Below are 27,121 nucleotides of genomic sequence, written 5' to 3' on the forward strand. Positions count from 1 at the left end.
GATCTCATCTACCATTCTTATGAAATTTGTCTTTCTAAAAAAGTCACATTTTTCTCCTGTGTCAGAGCTCCTGATTTACTTGCTTTCCTATGAACTCTAGGATTTTCTTTTCACCAGAGAGGCAGAAGTCCTGGGATGGTCAGAGTCATACAGAGGATACAGTGCCATGCTCTGCTGACATGGAAAGTCTGAATCAGACTTAGTAAACTCAATTGGACTGAAATGGTACAGGCGAGACACAAACACAGAAAGTAAATCAGAGAACTTCTCTATACAGAAGGAGCAAGGACCTTCTCCATTGCCTGGCCATCTTCCTAACACCATTTAAAGTAAAGGCTTGTACAATTTTTCAAAGGACAGCTGTCCAACAGCAGAGAAAGCAGGCCAATTTTCAGAGGAAACACAGTGGAAATACATCTATTAATCATACCCAGAATTCAAGCTTTGTCGGTGAACAAACCCCTCTGACTGTAGACAGCATAAAGCAAATGACATTCATTCGTTGCTTGTGAAAGCTCTTGCTAACCTGCATGTTTTCTGTAGCATCACCAAGCAATCCTCCAAAGGTGATAGCGTTGGTCACTGTGGCTAGGTAGATGAAAAGAATGGCTGAAAGGGCTTGAATATTTAAAGCGTCGTAGAAGTCGCTGGCGAAGAACGGTGCTTTCCTCTTTATGTCTTTGATTAAGCCACCACAGAATCTGAAAAGACATGCAAGAGAAGACTTGTGCAAAATGTTTTACAGGGAAAGTCACCAAGATAAGTAATCAGAAACATTGCCAGAAATGAAGGATTATCTGAAAGGAGTGAGATCATCACATTACAGAATAATCTTATGACAGCTGTGATGGTCCAGGGATATCACTGAGATAATGTTGTAAAGAGAAGCAGTATCTCGAACATGTGGTGCAGCTGGAAAGAGACAAATTTCAGGAACACAAGCCCTACTTCTGCTGAAACAGACCACTAAAGTTTGCAGTTCAGGAAGCTTGTCTGTTGTTCCTCCCCCCGACTATATTGGTTGATATAATAAAATAGATTAACTCTAGTCTAAATCTCTGCCTCAGTTTCTCCACATGGCAGACACAATGGTTGGGTGAGGCAAACAATCTGCTAAATGGAATAACACTTCAAACTGTCAACTAGAAAAAAAAGGGTAAAAACCCAAGTAAGTGAAATCATCTTGGAGAACAAGCGAGCTCCATTTGCAGACATATTCTTTTTGTACCATCACAGACAAGACGGTATTTAACTCTTTAACTCTTTAATCTCCACGTGGCTCTGACACTGCCAGCATGGAAAACATTTCTGTTTTGTCTCTTGTTCCCTTGTAGGCAGCTCAGCAGCAGGGTCAGGACTGGTCAGACACTCTGTACATGGAGAGGCCCACGGCAGACAGGCACACAATACTTTCTGACCCAGGACGTCTCAGCTGCCTTCTACACACCAATGTGTAATTTCAGACTTTCAGACTTTTCTCCTAGAATGTAGATACTGTACTAAAATGTAAATAAATTAAAAGAGGGGGAGGGAGGGCACAATGCCACCATGAAAACTCGTGTATTGACCCTGAAATGCTGAGCACGCTGTTTTATGGCCACCTGAACTGTGTTCCCACTCCAGTGGACTTTTAAGTGGCATAGAAGCAGAGTAATAAAGCAGAGAGTAAGGCCTCGGGCTCTCTTACCTTCTGTATTCCTGTCCATAAAAGCCTTCATCTGTACAATTCAACTACAACAGGAATGTCTGGAAAAGGGCATCTCTGCTTTTGGCTAAAGCACTTCTAGCAACCCAAACAGAAATGGTAGCTGTCCCTGCCACATTTACATCCCTTACAATCCACCTAACTTCACAGACTTCCAATAGCCAACTCCTACCTGGGTCCTCTTTCATTTTTGAGTGCCTCCTTAAAGATGTTTTGTAATTTGCTGAGGCTGGATGTTCACAACCTTTCAGACAGCCTCAGGCTGGGCACTAAAAACCCCAGGATATGTTTTGAGGTCATAGCTCAACCTATGCACACAGTATGTCAGGACAGACAGTGGAAGGGGTGAAATGGTTCTGCGAGGGAAACGTTGCCACCTTGCTTGGATCACACCGGGTACGTCATGCTGAGTGGTGCATCACTGACCTGCCCGTTCGTTGCAGTTCCTCACAGTCCCCGTGGCCCCCGCCACCATGTCCTCCATCGTGAGGCGTGTCTCCGTTCATCTGCAGATTTTCTCCACCTGAGTACATGTTTTTCCTAGGCAAGAAGACAAGCCAAACTGAGGCTCACTGTATGGCCTGACAGCTCCAGAAAGCACAATCCACATGCAGTTCCTCTGAACAAGTGCTACACAGCCTTCCCTGAAGCCATGCTGTACAAAGGAGATCAGAAGGCTGACCTGCTGGCAGCCAGAGTGGAACATAGCACATTAGAAAGACCAAGCAGACCCACAAAGAGTCTGGATAACCACTATGCACATTATTATACACCTACATCATCACGTTAAAGGGTACAGAATTGCAGGAACATCCTCCCTCCAGCTTTTAAGAAAGACCTGAAAATATCTCTAGTGCTTTCTAAACAGAGACAGACAAATGCAGGTCACTCTGCAGTTGCTCCATAAACCTGCTGTACCCTAAGCACTGACTCTTCCCATCACCTTTTCAGAACAGACGCACACTGTCCTTCATCACAGAGCTAAACCTGCCTGTCTCCCGCTATTACCTTTTATCTGAAGAAGGGAGAGACTTGGGGGGCTCTATCCTAATAGCTGGATCCCATTCCCCAGGGGGGAGCACAATGACTTCATCCAGAAATTCATCGATGCCAGCGATCAGGTCCTGTCGGTCCTTGGCTTTATAGGCAATGTCGTGGAATACCTGCAAGGAAAAGAGAGACTCCATGTAGAAAAGGTTTGTATTTTCTGTAGCCCAGACTCCAGAGGCAGCTACTGAGCTTTATTCTACAAAACCAACTTATTTTATCTCAAAAATCTCTCAAAAAGTATAATGAAACTCAGCCCGAGGCTGCATGAACCTCAGGAAAGCCCTTTCCTTTGGTTGATGATTTAATGATAGAGATTCTTTTCTTGCAGGCATACTTCTATTTTTTAGCAAAATATACATTTCTAACCTTTTAAAAAATGTTACTACAAGCAATTATCCATTTGTTTTCTCTAAAAAAGGAGTTTTCCTATAAATAGGGGGTTTCAATTACACTTTGAGAAGACACTTGTACAGAGCCACAAAGTGTTGATCCTGTTTTCCTTTCTGCTTCGGTCTATCAAAAAAAAAAAAAAAAAAAAAAGGTTCATTTTCAACCCTGTGAGGTAGAAACAATGACAATATTTACTCAAAAATAATAACAAGAAGCACAAACTAGTTTTACTGAAAGGCCCAGTATTACTGATGAAGAGCAAATGAGAGACGAGAGGAAAAAGAATGTTAATGCTGAATTCTACAAAAGACTTTTGGACCACTTGGAGTGAAGGTGGATCAGCACACATGATAGACCTAATAAGAGCAGTCAGCAGTAGGAAGGAGGACTTTGGGGCTATGGAAACTAGACCATTGCTCCAAGCAGTGGAATGACAGAAAACGGAAGAGCTGAGACCGGGTGAGCGGTAATTAAGGGAATCGTAAGAAATTAAATCGTAATTAAGGAGAAAGTAAGCAACAAAAATCAGCTTCAGATGCTCAGAGCCCAAGGGACGCTGGAAGAAAGAAGCCGTAAATGAAAACTGAAAGGCCAGTCATCTCACTGAGGTGTATGATTAGTGAGTAATTGCTAATTACTCATGGATAATATATTAGCACTGCCTGAGTGAAGAAGTGCTCTGGGACCCAGTGCAACGCACGACAGCGTGTCCAGGGTGCAACCATTCTCTGCAGGAATCACCTGGACCGTAGCTGTGGGTTACTGTGATCACGGAATGTGACACAAGGCACGCACCACGACAAGATTAATTCAAAGGTTAATTCCTAGTCTATTTGAAAGACTGATTGCTAGCAGGAAAATAGACTTGATGGACAAAAACTTCCTATCGTTATGCTTTCATAAAAACATGAATCCAGGTGAAATAATTATGTCAACAGATGGAATGAGGAGGTGACTTGGTGTATTTCACCTTTATGCGTATGCCCATTCCCATCGACCACACTGGAGGAAAGGACATCATTACTAGCTAACCAAGTAAAACCTGGGAGAACCCATTTCACACAGGAGATGTCAAGACAACTACCTCATCCGACATCAGAGTGGCGATGGCTCGGCCGATCTCATGGTAGGACTTTGCTTTGCCCTTCGGTCCCAGTAGAATGAAGAGAAATCTGACAAAACAAACAGATTGTTCCCATTTAGGACAGCAAAATGGATCGCTTGTTACTTATACAACATCTAGACAGAAATTCTTGTGGCCCTTGTTAGAGATCCAGAGGCTGCCAGTGGCCTCCAGCTAACTTGGGAGCAGAGGTTACACCCTGAAGCTCATCATGCTTACTTGGACAAACAAAACACTACCCAGTTTTTCTCCCAAAAAGTCTTAAAAGCAGCCTTGGGAACACTATGGCCAAATGCTATCACAGTCCTACACAGGAGTCACTACCATCCAGCAACCTAGGCTCCAGAATGAGGTGAATGAAGGACATTCTTCCAATGCCCAGTACCTGGAAGTGAACTATGCATGATGGATGAAGCTCCAGTGCAGAGTGGTTGAGAATCCATGCCCTGTGCACCACAGAAAGCTCATCCACCTCCATGGTGATTTATTTGCTCTTACATTACTGGCTCCTTGTAGCTGTTCAATCTTTATACAAGATATCTGTGTTAAATGTTTCCCCAGCGCTATTCCTGTGCCATTTACATGATGACAGCAGTGATGTAACTGCTGCTTAAACAGCCAGGAGCGGACAGGAGAAGGTTTCAGGATTGCTCTGAGGGCAGTGACACACCTGAGCACGGTAGGAGAGAAGATGCTATTAACTGTCCACATGGCTCACTGCAACCTACACTGCTCCCCCGAGCTATTAGATACCACTCCACGTGCTTATTAATGCTCTGACAGGGCTTAGATCTCCGTTATGGTTCAGCACACAGAGAAGCTACTCACCTGTGATGGGAAACCATTAATCTAAAATAGGGCTTTAGCTCTAAATAATTAAGCCCAACTTGTATGCTCTGAATTGCCACTGTGAGTATACAATATGTACCAGAGACCTGCAAGCTCATCTGATGGCTTCATAGTCCCAGTTTAATTCTTAAGCAGGAAACCTGATTCTTGAGGTGTAAACCTATTCCTATGGCAGGCACCATCAGTGAGGGTGACTACAGCTATCTGTTATCAGTTCATTCCTTACACCACCTCTCTGGGCAGCAACTATATCCAAGTCACTGTTAATGAGTTTGAAAAACACCATGATATGAAACCTTTGCAAATAGCAAACTACTGCTCTTCATCTTTCCTGCCCTTGCTTTTATCAGGGCTAACATGCTGTACCTACATTTCAAAGGATTGCCCACAGAGCTGCTCCTGCCAGCCTGCAGTTCATGTGACCTGACAGTATGTTACTTCATGGAAAAGGTTAGACATGGAAAATTCATGCTTCTGCCAAGAAAACTGTCTAGCACTTGTGCCAGAATAATGGGAATGCTGGTGAAAGGTGGCTGGGTTTTCCAGCCTCTTAATTAACACTCATTAGAAAAAGTTTTAAGTATGGCCTCAAGGGTGGATCTTCAAAGGCACCTAGATCATTCTGGCCTGGAGTGAAAAATTTAAAAAAGAAAAGAAAAAAAAAAGATATCACCGTTCAAATAATACTTAATTCAGGAAGATCTAAGCTTTATCTTAGACACTCCCAGTTCCTAAACTAAACTTCATATGCAAGGCCAAGGTTTCAATGCTGAAATGGTAAAAACCATTACCTCCTGTAGAAATAGTCTTACTTTAGAGTTGATTTCATGCTGTAGATGGGTGCCAAGTTGGCAGCTACTTACACAGCATCTACAACCACCTTGGCTGTAAAAACACAAGCTGCTTATAAATCCCCTGTTCAGATTTGTCCCAGAAAAAAAGATCTGGTTCATGCCTATGTCATGAAAACACATCTATCTTCAAGCCTTGCCAATTGGCTTGTTACTTCTGTTGGCCATCTTGCACAATGGCCAACACTTGGTGGCCCGTAGGATTTCAGTGGAGACCATCATGCCGGTCAGACGGCGCCACTTCAAGTGTTCAGCCTGAGCTCGAGTCTAACTAGTGACCTTGAGATAAAAGCCTCTCTCTCTTGCATATCAATCCATCCTGGCAATTAGCAACAAAAGAAGTCACATGGCAGGAGACCAACTTCTCCATTTTACCTAATTTAGCAAAGACTGGGAATTATTGGGGTAATTTTCAGTAAAGTCCATATCGGCGTGTGTTTCAAACAGAAACACTAAGAGCTGCTCAAAACAACTTTAAAGCTTCCTGAATTAAGCCCTTTTCCAATTACAGCTGTACCTTTCAATCAGTAATGGAAAATAATCACGCTATAACCTTTTGCAAGTTGTCTCATCTAAAACCTTTTGCATCACTTCCGGTGTGAATTCGGGTTAGCTTCAACTTCTATTCACAGATTTCCCTTAAATATTCTCGCCTATCGATCCCGTCACCGGTAGCCATCTGTCAGTCAGGCTTTTGTCCTCTCTTTTGTCACTTTGATGGCTCTTCTGTGAACCATCTCTGATGTATCAGTGTCTTCCTCAGGGAAATAATTCAAGAGCTGGCAAAATACAGATGAAATGACCTATGGCTAACTCAGGAACTCAGCATTGCCCAGAGAAATCCGGTACTGGGAGCACAGCTCTTCCCCCTGTGCTCTCTGTTCCTAGAGGGAGAAGCTGACGTGGGGCCAAGTTAAAGCACAGATGACCAGATTGCTCTGGGCCATGGAGACACCCTCTTCGTTATCTGTCAGCCTTTATTATATTAACTATACATTGTCTCAGAAGCTGCTGATAACATGTGAAACACAGGAGGCTGAGGTGTGACAACTCACTAGAAGTACTTCTCCTCTTACCAGTACTGTTTTAAGTTATTAGTTTAGCTTCCTAAATCAAAATACCATGTAAAAATACTAGGTAAAATGACTTATAAGGTATATTAAATCCAAAGAAGTATTTCTTTTTTAAAAATCTGGAGTATTATAAAAAAGAGACATCAAGTTGGTAGGACAGGATCCATAAATACATATTAATTGGCATTACTAACAGTAACACTTCCTAACCGAGTTCTTCATGAGGCTTTCAAGTGTTTTACTTAAGGTTCACACGGAGATGACTAAGCCATACACGCCTAGGTCATGTCCTTTGCTCTCCTCCTACCCCTCCTGGAATTTTCCCCGTGTCTGAGAAGAAAATTTAACTCTATCCTAGCAAAATCAGGACACACAATTTATTACCAAACAACATTAAAGACAAACTGTTCCTCAGCCAACTCTTTTAAAACTCTAGGATTAAAATTATCTGAATATATTAATTAAAAAAAAAATTAAAAAAAAGGCATAACTTCAGAAGTTGCTGCTTGGCATTCTCCTGATTTTCCAGGGGAACTAGACATTTTCATAACCATCTTCTGAAATAATTCCATCGGCTGGTTCTCCTCCAATGCATAACAGAAGTACCTGACTGCTCCTGCATTTATTAAAACGTTCTTCAAAACAAGCAGTTTGTGACACTTTCTGAATTCTTTGTCCTGACTGATTCGGCTCAGAATTGCCTTCAGCATGTAGAACAAGACCTTCTAAAGGGCCAAATACTACAAACACAAAACCATGAATGCATTTTAGTGGTTTAGACTAGTTTATGTTTGCATGCATTTAATATTGAGTTACAAGTGCTTGTACCCAAGAAAGCCCTCACTTCTAGTTGTGCTCTACTCGTCCCCTTACCCTGCCCAGATGAAAGCCAGCACGGATTTCCTCTCTACTGCACACAACCTGCTGAGTTATCAAACATCCATTTCTGACACTTAACATTGCTAAGGATGCTTCAATGCAGAGAAGGTGAGGTTTCTCTCCTGAATGCTCTGGGCACCAGCTTACAGACAAGGCTGACAGCCCTCACACCCAGGACACCTAGTCTTGAACTTGGCATACTCAAAGCACTCCAAATCCTTTGCTTCCAAGTTGATAATGAGCCAGAAACTCAGAAATTTCTTGTTCTGTTACACCTAAAGCACCATTCCTTCTATCACTTTTGCACCCTTTACTCTGCTTAAGCAGGTGACGACCAACTACCCATGATTCACCCTTTGATCATACAGACTATGCCACCAAACCCAACAAGAACAAATTCATTCCCACGGATGAGTAATTCCAATTCAAAAGGGACAAACGTGCCCTGGCCAACACTTTTAAACCCAGCCAGTGCACCTAGAAGATCTAAATGTAGCAGCACAACAATATGGGCCTAACGACTGGCTAGGAGTGACCACAACCCTCCTGGATCCTGGTGGGAGGTGACACCACAGACTGCAGGGCAGAATTTCAATCCAGTTTGCTCAGTGAGGCAACAAGGCTTTATGTGTTGTCCTTCTGAGAAATTTGTCTAGAAATCTCCATGAAATCCCATGAAGAGCACACAAAGGAGGTGGGGGCTGAATACAACACAAGCTCCAAAGTCAGTGCAGCACTAATATTTTGACATCCACTTGGGACATCCTGCAAGAAATCCTTAATGTCCATGACTATCAAGTTCCCATACAGGGTAAGGGTCGTGGTGAAAACTGTCCAAGGACCAAGCCTCACCATGGTCTCTTTGCAAGCTGACCATCAGTGCAGGAGACAAGGTTGTCACGTGTATGTGTGTGTGCCCATAAATAAATAAATAGATAGATAGATAAAATAAATAAAAAAGAGGAAAAGCAGTTAAAACAAGATTTAAGTTCAGCCTGCTCATCCATACCTAGCTCTCAAACCTGGAGCAAGCAAGAGCAGCAACTACGTAAGGGTTAAAGGCACCTACACAAAGGAAAGCAGGAAGGTCCTGGAGAAAATGTTTTTGGTTTTGAGAGGCGTAAGGGGAAGCAGTCCTTCTGTTGTTGGACACCATGTGAGATGCTTGCAATGCATCCAGCATTCACAATTCAGATACATGTTGATGGACTTGAGGGCTCAAAGAACAACCTCTTGACATACTTTTCCATCAGAATCTGTGTCTTGGACCACTGATGAAAGAAACACAACTTTGAGACTGCAGTAACGAAAGGAGATGGTGAAATGTTTGGTCTGTCTTCTGTTTCACACAGGTGATTCTTCAAGTTTTGGGCAACAACATACCAACACTGCAGTCTTCTCACATGGCGTCCAACCCATGAACGCAGACAGACAAAGGCAGTCCTTTGCTGCCAGAGCTCCGACTTCCCGGAGCAAGTCCTTCTGCTGGGAAAGCTGCTAAAGGGCACAGCCCTGAAAACCATTTCAATGCTGTAATTAATGAACAAGACATACATTTCATCCTCACCTCCGAAGAAGAAAAGATGCCTCCGCAGTTGAAAGCTCAAGTTAGGAGGTAAGGGAAGAGAACGTGACTCCTGGTTTTACCATATGCTTCCTAAGTGACCTTTGGGCAAGTTATTTCATTTAATTTGAGACTTGTAGGCACAGGCAATTTCCCAGCACTACATATTAGACTACGCAAGTCTGTACAGCTTATCTCCAAAAAGATCTTTCCCTTGCTCACTCTTCACCTTTTTTCCCCCATCAACATGACATTAACGCCGCAGACCTGAACACATAATTGCACATTTCTTTTAGGAGAATAAAAAGTTACATCTACTGCATTGTCCAGAGGAGAAGCAGCCATACCCAAGCCATGGTGCACACACAGTAGTTACGTGCTTGCCAAAATGAGGAGTTCACACCACTGTGGAATTAAATTCAACAAGGTAAAACCAAAGTCCTTAAAGGTTTGTTTTTTTTTTCCAATCTGATGGGTAAAAAGAAAACTCAACATAGTGAAAGGCTGGGATCTCTCTATCCTGATTTCAGATCCCTGATTTTTCTTACTAGGGCTGTATGAAAACACCCTGCTGAGAAGCTTTTCCTGGAGAGTTCATCAGATCTTGCTGGTTTTCTTTGAAGTAAAAATTTACTTTTAAGTAAAGGAAATATTTGTTAGCAAGGAGGCGTGAAGGAAAAAAATATACAGCAAATTTATGTATCCAAAGAAGAGTCATCCAGGAAATCTTATTTCTACAAAGAGTCCAAAATTCTGTAACTTACATGAAAAATCCAAGCCAAAAAATGTGTGGAGGAAGGGAAAAAAACCCAAACCAAACCAAAACCAAACAAACCCCAGCAGAAATAAGTAACCTATTTAACTGGAAGTCTACACGTTGAACACTGTCTACCTTACACACACAATCCTTTTGCTTTCTGAAGTACTAGATCAACATGAATAAACCAAAACAGGGCAGGGACTGTAGATATCATGAGCTTTTCACCTCCGCAGGGCTTGGTGTCATATTTGCTTCTACGTCACAAGACTGTGGCTGTGTCTTACGCCTCCAGCTAATGTTTGCAGCTGATACACGGATTCTCAGTGAGTTTAATGAAAGCTATCGCTGCAAACCCTGCCCTGTTAGCGCTTTGAAAAGGAAAACATCACCGTGACTTCATGCGCTTCCACAAGCTGCGTGACCTCCGCATTATGGCTGGCGATGCTTTCTCCCTTCTCCCAGCTCCTCGAGAGGGCTTTCCCCACCCCTCTGCCACTGATCCAAGCCCTGCGACCAGCACCTCTTCAGAGCAAGGCATTTCGCTGTCTCCTGGGAGGTACTCAGTGTACTTGTAGTTGCTAAAGAACGTGAGGTTGTTACCTAAGGCAGGGCACCAGAGGCACGAACCGGACTGCTGTGCAAAGGCACCTCCAGCAGCGCATGTCACCACGGGAAGAGATGGCCATGCGAAGGCCACCTCCCTTCTGCATTACAGACCAGCCAAAACCACAGCCCTGTGCTGAAACCTGGGTGTTTAACCCCCCGCCTGCCCCACAGAAAACCAAACTGCTGCTTTCTAAAGAGAGAGACAGATGGAGGTCACGCTGTGCTTGCTCCACAGACCTGTGTGACCACCCCCTCCTGCAGCAACCCGCAGCGCTGAAACGTTAGCTGGTGTTTACGGAGCAACCCCAGGGGTTTTGCACTACCTAGCTTTGGTGGCATGCTTTTGACTATTTTACCAGAATCTTGACAATTTAACAAAATAAAAGGAGCAGCCCCGAGAGAGAGAAGCGGAGGGGCAGGCCCAGGGCTCCAGCATCTTGCAGAGCCTGCGGGCTGTTCAGCAACAGCACGTTCACAACAGGAACACCCGCCGCGTGAGATGGCCGAGGCTCAGCTCCCTCGGAGCTCGTCTGGGCCCTGATGGGATTTCCTTGATTGAATTTCACAGGATGCAGCCATCGCAAATGGCTCTTCATGACTCACAAAAGCCATCTAATGAGCCTCCCTGCTTTGATTAGGGCTAGCATTAGGTTTAGAGGACAGCAAATGGATAATACTATTTCCTGGAAAAAATGTTGGCATGGAAGGACATATTGTCTTGATTAATGCTATTGAGTAATGAGGTCGTTCAGCAATCCTAGATCTAACTTCCTGGCTCCTGCTACCAAAACAAACAATACTGAATTTTACAGCTGCTGAAATGCGTTCAGAGAGGTGTTTAAAAAAAAAAAGGGGGAAGTGGGATTGGGCTTCGAGGCTGGAAAACTGAACTATACAGAGTTCAGTAATGCTGAGGAATGAAGAATAACCTTGTATAAAATTAAGCCACTTCTACCTCCCTGTACCCCGACCCAAACACCCAGCCTGTGCAAACAGTTGACGTGGTTATTTTAAGAAGTCAATAATAAAACTTCAAGAAATACAAACACTGCTGCATTACTAGAAGGCAATTAAACATGATCTTTTTCCTTTGTTTTGTACGTGGAAATAAAAAATATTTCAAAATAAAAATCTATTAAAAATACATATATATATAAATAAATATATGATATATATATATTTAAAAATAAAATACATAAAAATAAAATTTTAAATCTCACAAAATATTACTTGATATAGACTCAAACCCTCCAGGCATTATTCAAATCACAACTTTCACTCCATATTGAAAGTCTTTGAAAGCGTTCACATAAAATAGGCATTTGCACATTGGTGACATGAAAGGTGCAATTTGAACTCCGTGATGACAAGCAAAATGCAAAGTAAACCCTTTGCAAACCGATACCAAAAGCACGCCAGAGCCCAGGTGCGCAGCAGGGCTGAGAACAAGGCTGTGCAGAGCGGGGTCTTGATGTATGTATGAAGCAAAAATATGCTGCTACTTAATGCTCCCATACAGCAGATGTTCTGGACATCTATACTCATCATTTTGCCCTATTATGTCACATGATAAACAACACACAATTGTCTAACTAAGGGTGGCATTACTAAGAATTCAAACAGGACTTTAGCTTTGCTATTCTGGTAGAGATGTACACTCACTGTACAGACAGTCATGCATATTCATCCAGTGAACCCAAATATTTCAGAATATGAGATAATTTCGTATTTGCGAGACTCAGATTAATTTGCAACATGAGTCAAAATAAATAAAATATTTCTATGACATTTTTCTCTGAGCTGTTATGCATCACAAACAACACACAGCGTGACCACCCTTGACAGAACTGTATCCCCCAGTTTACCTGACTTTTTTTTTCACCCCAGCAGGACTAGAATCTCATCCTTCATCTAATGTGAGTTCTTAAGAGGAAAAATATGTACTGCAAAACATGCAAAGTGAATCTGAGCTCTGTATAGTGTGTGCTGGGGGGAATCATAAGGGGCAGGAAAAAAGCCCCAGTGGTTCAATTTCACACTGCCAAGTTGTTAGGTTAGTGTGTTTGTGTCATGTTTGTGCATTTTACAGCTTGTATCTTATAACCAAATTCAGGACCTGAAAACGATTAAGCAGCTACAGTGAGTTTTGTTACTTCAAACCAATAATCCTGACCATTACGCACGTCACATGATGGAAAGCACGGGAGAATGACTTCTTCTGGCCTGGTGTTTTTATTTTAAAAGGTGGAAAAACAGTTTCCAATTCTTGTCCCCTGCCTGGAGGCTCAATTCTCTTACCGGGTAGGTACAGGGACTTCAGTCAGAGCACCCAACATGACCGCCTGCTGCAGCCGGACGAAGGCAATGAAAGGACCCTCCAGGAAGTCCACCTCCCCCACCAGCACATTGGAGGCCTCAGCATCACGGGGCAATTTCTTCATGAATTTATTCTTCAGCTGCATCAGTGAAAGAGGAAGGAAAAGAAAATTAAGTCTTGTGAGGGACACAAACAGGAATGTGCAATAAAATTTACCCAGTTTCCACCCATACTTCCTCCTTCGTCAGAATATGTCTTCGGCCAATATGCGTCATCCCCACGCAGTCTACTGAGATACAGATGCTAAGAAGATCAGTCTCAGAAGAACAATGCTGATATTGGTGCTCAGAGCCAAGATGATGCCGAGAAGATTACGCCTCTTGGACCTGCTGTTTCTGTTTACAGCCCCGTGATGGTATTATTTTAGGGAGGAAAAGGCGCTCAGCACTGAGGAAGATGAGTAGATCTGGGCAGGGTTTCGGGAAGAAGCACCACCTGCACCACCTCACTGCCTGGCTGGCTGCACAACAGGGACAGGCAGGCGCTTTTTAACGAGTGAAAGTGCAACTCCACATTCTGCAGTCGCTGCTAAGAAGCCACTGGCTTGAGGAAAATTAATCCTGATGGATGGATGCCAGGAGCTGGGCACCTGCATTTCACTGTGTACCTGTCTATTCAAGTTTCAAGGAAAAGACTACCGGAACCAGTTGCCCAGAGAAGCTGTGGCTGCTCCTCCCTGGAAGTGTTCAAGGCCAGGCTGGATGAGGCTTTGAGCAACCTGGTCGAGTGGAAGGTGTCCCTGCTGATGGCATGTCTCATGTTTCCACCATCCATTGCTTTATATTCAAGTTACTGCAGCTGATGTTTCACCCTGCCACAGCAACTCCTAACTTGATCCCAGCTCTGTCCTCTATCCCATAATACCTTTCTGTCAGAGAGAAATTTTAAGAACATCACACAGAAGTTTAAGTACCTGAACTGCTAACATCTGGAGCACAGATATATACTGCTCTGTCAGATCTGTAGTCCAGTGGCAAAGAAATCCACTTCAGCACAGCTACCCAACATCCACAGCAGCTCACAGCACGGGCTGGCTCCACGAGCTCTCAGAAGCCCCAGAGCACTCGCTGACTGATGGTTTTAATACTTACCAACTAGAATACCTTAAACACCCAAGAACACAAAAAAAAGAAGGCCCAGGTAATTCCCAAGAGAATCTTTGTAACTTGAAATTGATGCTGCCGATTGTTTACTGCTTGATCACGTCTCCCTTGGGAGAACAAGCAAATGACAAAATCCTCGGGCCCACAAGTTTTAGGGACACACTAAGCAAAACCTGGCAAGGAAATCAGGTGCTTGTTAATGGAGAGCTTCTCTGTAACAAGGCTGTGCTGAGCCAGGGATTGTCTGTGGGGTCACAAAGCACTTAAGTGTCCTCCCTAAATGAATACAGCATCCACTGCTGCGGCCATGCACCCGGGTGGGGGCAAGGTTGCTGTCACAGGGAGGAGGAAGGTGAGATGGTCAGTGGTGGAAGAGGACACTGCCTTGGCCATGCTGGTGGAGTGCACCACTGCCCTCAGCTTACACCCACACCTCTGTCTGGCTAAGCCCTCAGGTTGTGTTCTCGCAGCTGAGGAGGGATTTCTGAGCGTCCTCAGATCTGAGGCAGCTTTGTTTTTAACTTCAGCGGCAGCAGAATTAATTTGAAGTGGAAAGCTTTTGAAAAATCCTGCCTTGAGTTGGTTCCCAGCTTCCCCCCTGCCCCCTAACCCTGGGTGATCTTTGGAGATGCTCTGTGTTCATCTGGCCAAGGGTGAATGGCGAGGGAGGATGTACTGCCAGAAACACCAACGGGGGGTAACACTAAACTGAGCTGTGAATCCGTAACGAGCTTTGCCAGGCGACTCAAGGAAGTAGAAAAATGGAAAAAGTCTCATGAAAAGGCATGAATTATTGATCCAGCAGGAAGAAAGCTGCTGGAACAATCCTACTCCTGCACGCTTCAGTCAGGATTACCACCAGAGAAAACAGTAAATGAACATCAAGGAGGGTCTGTGGAGGAAGCCTGAAAAAGTGCTACCAGTTCTTCCATGAATAGTGTTTTGAAGGAAACTGGAGACAAAAAATAACGGGAAGATGGCAAATCTACAATAAACATTCAACTTTGCTGAACGGGCCGGTCGCGTGCTGATGTGTGTTGCTGAACGAGCATGGTGTTGGCCCAAACCCAGGTGCTTTTCTGAACCAGAACCAACCAGTAGGATCTCAAGACCTTGACTGCCCAGCCCATCAAAACAGCCTGACTAATTTTGAAGAGCTATCACCATAGCAGGTTTTTTTTTAGCTCCAAAGGAGTTTTGCAGCACCACTCACCACTTTCTTAAATCATTTATCAGATAGGTGACGGGAAGGGTGCAAGTCAGCACTTTAATCCATTTTGAACCATTCCCCAAAGAGGCTTCAGAAAGATCTGAGTCCTCAGCAGCACCCGAGAGCGGGGAGGGAGGGAGGGAGGGAGGGAGGGAAGCTAGGAGCACTATATTCACTTTCCCTGCACTCTGCTAAATTGAGCATCGTTCCAACCTGACTGCTAATGTCACGTTAAAGGCCACAGATGCCCAATGCTGTACAGCAAAAAGGCACGGCAACCTGAAAATCACCATTTCCCTAAGTGTATTCCAACACTCTGTTATCATCAGCATCACTTCAGATTTATTGGAGATGAAAGGAACTCCTAAGCACACATGGCTTTTAACTGCGTCTCTTGCTTTGCTCTGGGGCACGTTATGGTGCTGTAGCCCTGCCTGCCTTGCCCTCCCCGTGGATGCCACTTCTCCTGTAGGAGAGAATGCTCCACAGCCCGAGAGGCAGCTCCCGACTGCTGCAGCTCCCAGCCTGAAGTGCAGCTGTGAAGGAAAGGCAAGAGGCCAGCTCACTGGCCTGGGAAGTGGCAAGGAGCAACTGCAGTCACCATGGCCAAGAGAGGTCCCGGGTGAGCGGTGTGCCCCTGGACCTCCTGGCAAGATATTAAAAAACAATTTAAGGGATCAAGCCAGACTGATTTTCCTAAATCACTCAGCAGCAAATATTTTGTAAATGATGGCGAGCTGCTGCTTTTCTTTTGGGAGCACCTAGCACAACCTAGAGCACAGCTGTCCAACAACCACGAGTGGGAAGAACCTAACCTTAAAAATTTGTGAGTCCTCGGGTGAGCAGCTTCTCTGCATCGAGAGGAAATTGAGAGGAGCAGAAGGAGACAACAAGCCTCTCAGCCTACATGATCTCAGGGCCCTGAACAAACCAGCGCAGTAAAAAGCTTCTGCTGCCGAGATTTCAGCCAAAGACTCTGGCACACGGTGTTCACCCTCACGCAGTTTGCTAACCAAGGATATTTTTTTCCTGATTCAGGCCTAATTTACATCACTGTCTCGTGAGCTTCTCCTTGGCTGTGCTCAGGCAAGTAGACTAGACGTAAGGAAGACATCTTTTACAACTGAGGGTGGTGAAACACTGGCCCAGGTTGCCCAGAGAGGTGGTAGAAGCCCCATCCCTGGAAACATTCAAGGTGAGGCTGGATGGAGCTCTGAGCAACCTGATCTGGTTGAAGACCTCCCTGTTCACTGCAGGGGGGTTGGACTTGATGGGCTTGAAAAGTCCCTTCCAACCCAAACCATTTGATGGTTTTATGATTCTATAAATCCATGAAAAGGAGCCCTTGGCTGAGCACATGCAGGGCCTGTGACCCCCGGCACACTCTGCAAAGTCGTTTGCAGCCTCACCCAAGGCAAGAGAAAACCCAAGGCAAGTGGAAACACCGTTGAATGAGTCATTAGCTGAAGCATCTGAAACAAAAAGCTAAGCAAAAACCAGCACTACATGACACAGCACTACAATTATAACTAGAGAAGCCCTTTAACTAGTCCCATTACTGTAATGATGCTCCAGTTTTTGCAGAACAGCCTGCAAGGAACATGTAGGCACTGATCTTTGGAAAATCTGCTTGCCCTCATGTGTCATAGTCATATTTGGTCACCACTAGCCTAAGGAAGAGTTACTGAACAAAAACATCCAGCTGTGTGAGCTGGAGTTCAGGTAAAACACACCAGCTCTTCAGGAACAGTCTCCTTTGAAACTAAGATTCCAAGCCTACAAAAGCTTGAAATCAATTGCTCTTTGGGGACAGAGTTCTGCAACGTGCCACATGCCACCAACTACCTGTGCCTCTGCATAGGACACCGTACACTGTGCACCATGAGCAACACCTCCTGACTTTGGCTACTTGCCCATCAGCATTGCTTGGATTTAAATGCCAGTTGCATGGGAAGAGGAGCCCCAATTAACTAAGAGGGGACACAGCTAGTCCATTCACATGCCATCTTACACCTATTTTACACAATGTAAAGCTTTGCAGCTATGTCCTGTTTGAAGAATCAGCCCTAAGTGAAAGGAGGGCTGGGATGAAAGAAAACCTGTGGGTGAAGTGCGAGGCCATGACTCGTACAAGCTTTTCTGCTATGGGTAGAGCAGTTGCTATCACCATCGTCCTCACCTGAGAGCACCTGCCCAGTTTGCAGCAGGGAAGCCCCCACGTGCTTACACCAAAATCAGAACGAAAGGGCCATCCACTGACTTCATTTAAGGAAGCTATAAACACATACTAACTCATAAGCCACCTTCCTCCAGCCACGCAGGACCTGAAGCGCAAGCTTGAATCCCCCTTCCCATCAGCAGCATCTAGTTGGACCACCAATGGAACTGAGCGACCAAAGCAAACATCACTGGTGTGAGAAACTGAGGAAGCTATCGAGCTGGCAAATATCAGCAATATCATTTCTAGGCTTTTGCTTAAAAGCCCAGGAAGGCAGCTTTTGGCAGTCCCTCTCTGGGAAAGCAAAGCTACCAGTTCTACCCCCCCTCTTCTTTTTTATGCCCTTCATCATTTTACAGGTCTCCCCCCTCTTCTCCAAGCCACGCTTTTTCAAGCTGAAAGACTAGATCATATTATATTTATAAGAGATTATATTTAGTGTCTCCAACAGAGAGTCCATTCCAACGTGCTCTTTTTCACTCCACCACATACCATTTCCAAGTTCCCTACATTCAACAACCTCCAGCATTGCACAATTATGTTGGTCTCTTGTCCCAAGTAACAAGTGACAGGACAAGAAATGGCCTCAAGCTGCACCAAGGGAGGTTCAGATTGGATATTAGGAAGATATTTCTTTACTGAAAGGACTGTCAAGTACTGGAACAGGCTGCCCAGGGCAGGGGTGGAATCCCCATCCCTGGAGCCTGGAGGGATTTAAAAGATGAGCACCTGTGGTGCTTAGGGACATGGTTTAGTGGGCATGGTGATGTTGGGCTGACGGTTGGACTCGATGATCTTAGAGGTCTTTTCCAACCTTAATGATTCTGTGATTCTATGATTAAAAACAGACAGTGCTTGAAGTGGGGACGACAAGGAGAGGAAGAATCCATGTGAAGGCTGGAGTAGGAGATGGCTGCAGGCTTCAGCTCCTGCTCAGCTCATGGTGCAGCAAAACTCACACCCACCAAATGCTGCTCTTCCCTCTCCAAAGTATGGTAAAACCGGAGCATTCCAAATAAACACAGGTCATACAGATCACCATCACAAGCCTAATGCATATGTGGTGTGTTGTGTAACTAAAGGAAGGCTTAATGGTCCCTGACCACAGGCAAAAGGGATCCAGTTCCCCAAATTCCTGTTATATCAAAGCCAAGTGCAACACAGGGAATCCTCTGCCTGGCAGGTGGCACCTCGAGCAAAGCCTTGGGTGAAGAAACTCCTCCACAGGTACAGGAGCAGGGGAAGAAGTGAGGGCTGCATTATTTAACAAACACCATTTAAAATTTCCCCTCTGCCTTCTGATTACTCTGCATGGGGGTATGTGTGCTCACCTCACCACAGCATTGTGTTTCACCACAGGGTTCCCACACTCAAGCACAGGCACACCGAGCTTTTTGGCTTAAGAAAGGTTAATTCCCCCAAGAATTTGAATCTACCCCTCTCGTTTTTTCAGTATCTGTTCACATGTACATTTAAGATGACCTTCCCATAAATTATCCCATGAATGCCCGAAGATGAATTCATGAATTCCATGAAGGAATCCCTCCAGGGAGAGCTTCAACCCTCTGTGTTCTGTCTATGCAAAGAACTGTATTACCCAGGAATGCTTTACAGGTACGCTGCTGACACGCTGCAGGGAGAAACAATGCAAGCCAAACTGCTCTCTGCATCAACAAAAAAATCCACAGTAAATGAAACTCCAGTTAACTAAACTTCCTAGAACCTTCTCCTTTCCTTCAGAAAAGGTGGTAATGACCTGTACTGGAAGACAAGTCATTTTCATTCAAGCTCCGTGGAGTGAAAGTAGGTCATCCAGGCTGACAGACCTAAAAAGGAGACATTTAAACAGGAAAAGCAGCAAATCATTCCCACCGTTAATCACTGGACTTCACTGCAAACAGTGGGATGCCATCAGCACCCTCCCCGTCCATCGGTCCCCCAGGAAGGGCAGGAGGGTTTCTCTCAACAAGGCCAATTTCTTTTTTAACTTTAGAGCTGGCTTTGGCACAGATTCCCTGTTGATATGGAAACACCAGTTTGAATAAACAGTGCACACACCACAACAAATAAGAAGGGTTTTGTGCCTCTCTCTGACTGACCAGATTCTATGAGGACAGGCTGAAAGAGTTGGGTCTGTTCAGCCTGGAGAAGAGAAGGCTCCGGGGAGACCTTCTAGTGGCCTCCCAGTACCTGAAGGGGCTACAGGAAGGCTGGGGGGGGACTTTTCAAAAGGGCAGTTAATGACCAGAAAAAGGGGAAATGGGTTTAAACTGAAAGAGGGGAGGTTTAGATTAGATATCAGGAAGAAATTCTTCACTGTGAGGGTGGTCAGACACTGGAACAGGTTGCCCAGAGAAGCTGTGGCTGCTCCTCCCTGGAAGTGTTGAAGGCCAGGTTGGATGAGGCTTTGAGCAACCTGATCTAGTGGAAGGTGTCCCTGCTGATGGCAGGAGGGCTGGAACTGGATGATCTTTGAGGTCCCTTCCAACCCAAACCAGTCTGTGATATGATTCTAAGCTTCAGACCCGGCTGTTGTCCTATATACGAGTCCTTTGAAAGTGGAGATAACGCCAGGTCAGTAAACTCCCCTTAGATCAACATCTAGTCATTCTCTATATGCTATTGCACCCACTCAGTAGTAACAGGTCCCTGATAAAAAGATTTTCTTTAAATGTCACCTTTATTTTACATCTTGAGCATTAAAGAAGTCCTAGTGATCCAGCCATTTGGAGCTGACAAGGACATTTTAACAGACCACGACCGAGGGATTCTTCACAAGAGGAGGGACAGCAGTGGGAACTCCCCCAGCTTCCTGTGGTCCATGTGCACCGCAGCAGCAAAGGGGCAGATAAAGGCTGCACTCCGAGTCTTCCCAATCCCTTTCACTCACAGTTAAAGATGAAAAAATAATTTTAAACATTTTCAAATTATTAAGACTACAGGAATCAAGGGCTAATTTACAATCTGAGCTCCAACACCACAAATGACACACTATCTCCTGGGCACTGCAAAGAGCATTAAAACCCTGTCTGCCCCAAAAAGGCTGCTCAAACGGAGAAGGGATGTGGCTGCAGGCACGGAGCAGTTTGAGATGTCTTGCATGGGACAGGCAGAGTGAAGACCCAAGGTACATTGCCAAAGCTCAGCCCAAACACAGCTTAAGCAATACTAAGTATAAGCAAGGCCACGAGCATTCCCAAAGATTAATGGGAATGCTTTTATAAACGTTCTCCTGAAGCATCTGTGACTCAAGACAGTGCAACTCCAGGCCAGTGTGCGGCAGCATCCTTTGAAACTGGCTAGGAAGCTGAAAACCACACAGAAAAGCCTATCTTGATGCGCACTGAAAATCAGAGAGAGGAGAAAAGTAACACCAGCAAAACACCCAGGCAGCAGCAGGCAAGCAGCCATCGTCATCTACACCAGCAGAGGAATGGCTTTTCCAGCAAAGAGCTGGGCAGTCAGGAGCACAAAGCCAGCCTTCCAGATGTAGGCATAATCCACAGGTAGATGTTTCACCAGTGCAGCCACATCAGTTGGCCGTGTGAAAAAACTCCTGCTCTCCTGGGGTACAAAGCTCACACCAGCAAAAGGAGCACTTCTCATCACTACAGATCACCCAGTTTGGTGGGTCCAGCTGGTACAGGCTGCGGGTCTGCCACGCAGAATTGTCAGCATGCCATAATTGCACTGGCAATCTCTTTGACCTGCAGACAAGCCTGTAATAAAATCAGAGAGGAGCATGGGATGCCACCAGCAACGAAGAGTGAAGTGTGGGATGTCCCTGTGCAGACCTTCACTCAGTTGCCAGCAGACTGAACTGCTGTTGCTGCCCGGCACTTTTCTTTCATAGCCCTGTTCTGGGCACCCTCTTTGATTAAAGGCTTCTTGCAAGCTGGCAGGAGCTCAGGCAAGAGCAACCCCAAGTAGGAAGTGGCTGAGAGACATAAATATATCAGAAAACCTTATATCCATTAAACATATAGATGATGTACTCGTCCAAGATGCACCCAAACCAGCAGAAGCATTACATCTTTTCTAACTATATGTGGTTGAACAACCTGCATGTACATACACATGTACATCCCACTCACCTTCCCCAGGTTTGCTGGGCAGCCCACCAGAAGCACCTGCTTTTACTAGACCCACCTCTGCTGTGGACCAGATGAGAGTAAACCACAAGGTTGTCTTTTCTGACAGCTCAAGAAAGACCTTCATTAGGTCTTTCATTTTGGTGTTATTCAATATGGTGTTAGGAAAAAACCTGAGCAAACAGCTCGACCTTTGAGAGCTGGAGGAATTCTCCTGCCATGAGAAGCTTTGGTCTTTCAGACACCGCTCTGGTACCACTGAGAGATCTGGCAATAGAGAGCTCAGAGCCCAGGAGAGAGCAGGAAGCCTGGATGCTGGTTTATTAATCAGAAAACAGAAAAGAAAAATTAATTGTCCAAAAGTGCCACTGCCTCTGCTTGTCTAACTAGTTGCAAATGACCAGTACGTGAACTGCAGCCAAGACCTCATGAAGTAAGACAAACGAAGGCAAATCACTTCTCCGCAGTGCTACCTCAGAAGCAGTGTCCTGCCAACTCCAGCACAATGAAAGGGAACACACCTCCTCTTCCCTGATTACCTTACAAACTGCCAGAACGTCAAACAAGCCCAGAGCACAAACAGGGTAAAACAGCAACATCAAAACTCGGGGGGTTTATCGAAGCTATTTCTCATCGGAGGGGGTTGAGTCAGGGCCCTGGTGTCTTCTGCAAGATGCTCAGGGTGCTGAAGCAGTCTCTTTTGCAATCTCAGTGTACCACAGTAGAAGGAACCAAGCTGTCATTCTCAGGGCAGAGAGGAGCCGGTTCATGCAAACGACCTGGCTTCAATATTCATAAATAATAGATGGGGAAGCACGCGCGGCTGCCTGAGCCCTGCCGACAGATACGCCAGCGGCAGGAAGAGTGAATCAAAAGCCTTTTGTTTAGCTGTGGGGCAAGCTTCCCGCACCGCTGGAGGCGGAAAGGGAAGGCTCCCTTCGGAGCTCCCCTTTTTGTTTTCCAGTTGTTACATCTCCTGCAAGACAGCGTGATTATTGAGTGTGCAAGTGGGAATAAAAGCTTTCTCCCTCTCTTCACTTCTTCCCCCACAAACCTTTGCCTCTTGCAGACATCATTAACTATCCTCTTAGGGCTTTTTATCCCACAAGCTCAGCTGGGAACCTGATGGGTAAAACACTTTGGTGGTCGTTCAGATAGATCCCAATGCCCTGAAATAACAATATAAGACTAAATTAAGGCTGAACATCTAGGAGAAAATACACGTTCTTTTGCTCAACCAGGAATTGTGGCTCGCTGCTGCCTGCAGATGCTCTCCACAATCTGCTCTACGCAGGAGAACGCCGTGCTGACGGCACAGCCGCTTCGGCAAAGCTGTGGTGTCCACACACCGTGCTGCCGCTGACTGTAACTGACTCTGCACTATCAAAATCAACAATAAACCACTGTCCCATTAATTTCCCTTTCCACAGACCACCAGTCGTGACAAGCAGCCTACCCAGAGCAGCCGGTATATGCAGTCGAGGTAGGAGGGCACTGTGTTTTGTCTGCCACAGGCACGTGAGATCCACATCAATATTATCGATGCAACTTTTGTCAAGAGTAATCTGCAGTTAAAGGTTTTCTGCAAACTCTGCGTTTTGGTAATTGGCCCTTCCTCTTGTTTCAGCTTTACAGTCATTTGCTTTCCATAAATTAAAGGGGAAAAAAGAGTAACATGACATTTTTACAATTTAGCTGACATCCCACCCTTACAAGTAACCCAGGACTTTATTAGTTTCAGATTTCCACATCGTTTTATGATTTCACACAGTCTTATTCTGATGGCAAAATTATTTCATCCAGTCTCCAATATATAAGGAGGAGAACTACACAAAGCCAATGACCATGTTCTAACTCCACCATTTTCCATGAAGCCTTCTCTCCTTTGCTAAAGCTGCTAATGTGACTGCTTATCACATGTCTATAAACACTTGATAACACAGGGGAAAGAGATGAAGAGGCAGACACTTAAGCTATGGCAAGACTGGTTTGGGTTGTTTTAGTGAATAGCAGTACACTGAAATTGTTTTTAGAGGACAAGGTGACAGTAAAAATTAGTGCAATTATTTTAAAATTATCAAAGAACAAGCCAACCACATTGGTCTTAAATAGTGCAGCAGGTTGGCTGCAGAGCACTGGGTTCACACCTCCAGCCCCAGCTCCAAGGAGCCCGTGTGTGGTCGTCCCATCAGGCATGGCAGTGAGCAGATCCAGACAAAAGACACATATATAAAATAATATACATATATTAAGTGATGTCATAAAATTACTATTGCCAGAGCTGGGCATATACAGAGAGCAAGGCCAATGGAGTGTTAAGGAACACTAGTTATTTAGCTGAAATAAATAAGTTTTAAATAGACTGAATCGCTCTGTGCGGTATCATATACTGTGTGTTTAGCATAATTTAGCATGAGCAGCTAGATTCACTGAAGCCTTAGGCTGCAACCTGGGAACTTTCACCTAGAAAAGTTGAACTTGTCTTGAACTCTTGCTTAGTTACATGAAGGAAGGCCCTAAAACCAGTGCCAACTGGGAGCGAAGGAAGCTACGACCGTCAGCAGAAGCTGTAACCCGTCCAGATAAGAACACTGAGGGTGGCCCACCTGGAGACAGAGAAGGAATCCAACAAGGAACAAGCAGACCCCAGACCAGAAACTACCATCAGACCAAGAGGCACGTGCAAGGCTGGTGAACAGCGCGTGAAGAAGGGGTGCGTAGACTGTAAGGGATTTCCCACCCTGGGTCCCTCTCCGGAGGCGCCCAGCTCGAGCTGCTCTTTTTGCTGTACCACTCAATTAAATTATTTATTTTCCTGAATCTGGTGTTTGAGAGGCTGCTGTGGGAAACCAAGGGCGAAGAAATCTCTTGAACAGGAGAACCTTTTGGAAACCTGCCATCGGCAAGCACAGCCTGCGTGTCTCTGCTCCTTCCTCGCCTTTCAGCCAGCGAGCCTCTTCCCTTCCCCTCCAGCTGATGGCTCTTGGCCCTGGCACCGAGGGAACGGGTAGCCCTTTTTCTGCTGGTCCTTTGGAAAGAGCCCAAGAGTCTTCTGTCCTTTCCTGACTCTAGCCTTTTCCAAGAGGGATCCTAAGTTCATTTTCTTTGTGAAAGAGCTTAATGGTTACCCAGTAAGAAGATTAACTCTAAAGAGTGCGTTAAGAAGGCAAAGAGTATGAGAAAAACAAAACAGAAGCAAGATCAAAGTAAATCCAAAGTTAAGCATGAAACCATCTCTTCCGTAAGGGTAGAGGAACCAACTTCACAACGCTTACTACAGGTAAATTGGAGTACTATCTATGATTTTAATAAAACCCTGTATCTTGTTATCACCACTGGCTGTACTCATGTCAGTGTGTTTTGTCACCCCTTACCCTCAGTGCTGCCTGTCTTCTAACTCATCTTTGCAACCTGTGAGAAAGCCACTGAGCTCAACAGGACATCTAACCAGGTTCAGCAAAGCCCAGCTCCTCGTTATACAGAGGTTGCAGTCACGGGCAAGCTGAGGGTTCTCATCTTCTCTCGCTCCTCGTGGTCACCTACTGTTGCTCTGTCCCTGGAGGAGGCCAATCCCGTTGTCACCATCTCCATCGTGAATTCGCCTTTGAACACCAGCATCTTTCCTGATTTCTCTGCAGGGCAGGAAAACACAGGCCCTTGCAAACCTCAGGGAGGGACATCCTCTGACAGATCCTCTGGGATCCACTGCCACGCCCTCGACTAGATCCCAAGCAATGTGAACCCCTCTCCGTCCCGCGGTGACAGAAGCGCCCACCTCACCCAGGTGCTGCCATGGCACACACATGTACAAAAGCATAAATGCATCTGTTCTAGCTTAAGCCTCTTCACAGAGTTGTCTATGTTAGCACTGCTTCTTCTGGCACTTGTGAAGCAACTGTCCAAGAGGTCCACCTGAAACCCAAACCAACTCTGCAACTCCAACTCTCCTCCAGGACTGGAAAATATGCTCAGGAGACAAGGCTTGAAAACAGGCACCTCAAAGAAGTGCCTGTATTCAGAGGGGTCAATCTGGGCTGTGGCCTTTGTAGCTGAGGTCCCAGCTGCTTACTGCCCCTTAACTGGATTGTCTAAAAAAACCCACCACAACCCAAGGCACCTGAAAGCAGCCTGGCCCAGGTGACCACGCTCAAGCACTGCTGCCAGTAACAGGGGAGAGAGAGGTGGCCAAGTGTATTAGGTAACATGCCAACACCCGCCACTCTTCTGCATAGAGCCTTCCCCCACCCAGAGTGTCATCTTCTGACCTTCTCCAGGCTTGTTTTGTTGCCTCTAACCTCAAAGGCTATCATTGGAAACCACCAGTTGTGGTGAACATGGAACTGAATGGAAAAAATCAGTACTCACTAGTGGTGAGGCAACTGCAGCGTGCCAAGAGATCTGCTCGTGGTTTGGCTCCACAGACAATGATCCCAAACAAAAAAATGTCAAACAAACTGTTACAAACTGACTTCAGAGCTATTTTATAATCCTACTCTTTCTTCAAGTGTGGTCACATATATGAAAGGAAACAGGTGTTTTGCAAAATCAACCAACTGATACAGATGTCTGCTACAGCTCTGAAGGACACTGAGGTCAGCACAAAACACACTGCCCCCTTCTCTTTCCGTGAAAGTACAGTTATTTATCTTATTTATCTTATTCAGCACTTCTTGGACACACACATATACATAAAAATTGGAATGGTCTCTTTCTCCAGCAGACTCATAGTTCACTCTATGGCCCCATTAACTGTCAAGCTTCCAAAGAGGACCCCAAAATAATGAAAGCCAGTCACTGTGTTGTCAAGGCAAGAAAATCTGTTCTCTTCCCAGCTCCTGCTGTCGTTACACGATGGATTATTCCCCTGCCTCCTGTATGGCATGCTAAGTTCTGCTCAAAAAAGTTGCCAGGCATGACCACAATTCCACAAATGTTATCAAGGCATGAGTTTCAGTCAATCAGTAATGAAAACTGAGATCTAAGGTGATTTCCCAGGCCAGCTTCGAAAGGCGTACAGTACAAGGGTTCTATTGTGCAGAGTTCATCAGCAGGACATGGGCTAATTAACTAAGCGGCTTTTTGGAACTAGTTAGTTTTCAAGTAACGGTTTTCACTACAAACAGTTGAGCATAACCAACATTGAAAGTTGAAAACTTTGGAGTGCACTTCTGAACGGGATTTATTAACAGATTTCACTACTAGCACTACTAAAACATCTATTTTTACACCCAATTCCACACAAAAAGTCTATTATCTGTACGTGTCCAGAGAC

The 27,121-nt window shown here is 45.1% G+C and overlaps 1 protein-coding gene across 1 annotated transcript in view; it reads right to left on the bottom strand.

Moving 5' to 3' along the window:
• SLC4A4 (solute carrier family 4 member 4) overlaps window positions 1-27,121 on the bottom strand; it is a 151,174-nt gene that overhangs the window by 38,703 nt on the left and 85,350 nt on the right. Inside the window, exons 7-11 of the mRNA XM_029085268.1 lie at window positions 13,149-13,306; window positions 4,230-4,317; window positions 2,714-2,868; window positions 2,132-2,245; window positions 527-701 (exon numbers count right to left, since the gene is read on the bottom strand). Coding sequence (XP_028941101.1) covers window positions 527-701; window positions 2,132-2,245; window positions 2,714-2,868; window positions 4,230-4,317; window positions 13,149-13,306 — 690 coding nt within the window. The remainder of the gene's footprint in view (window positions 1-526; window positions 702-2,131; window positions 2,246-2,713; window positions 2,869-4,229; window positions 4,318-13,148; window positions 13,307-27,121) is intronic.

The sequence above is a fragment of the Antrostomus carolinensis genome, unplaced genomic scaffold (assembly GCF_000700745.2).
Source record: "Antrostomus carolinensis isolate BGI_N321 unplaced genomic scaffold, ASM70074v2 scaffold826, whole genome shotgun sequence".
Lineage (NCBI taxonomy): Eukaryota > Metazoa > Chordata > Aves > Caprimulgiformes > Caprimulgidae > Antrostomus > Antrostomus carolinensis.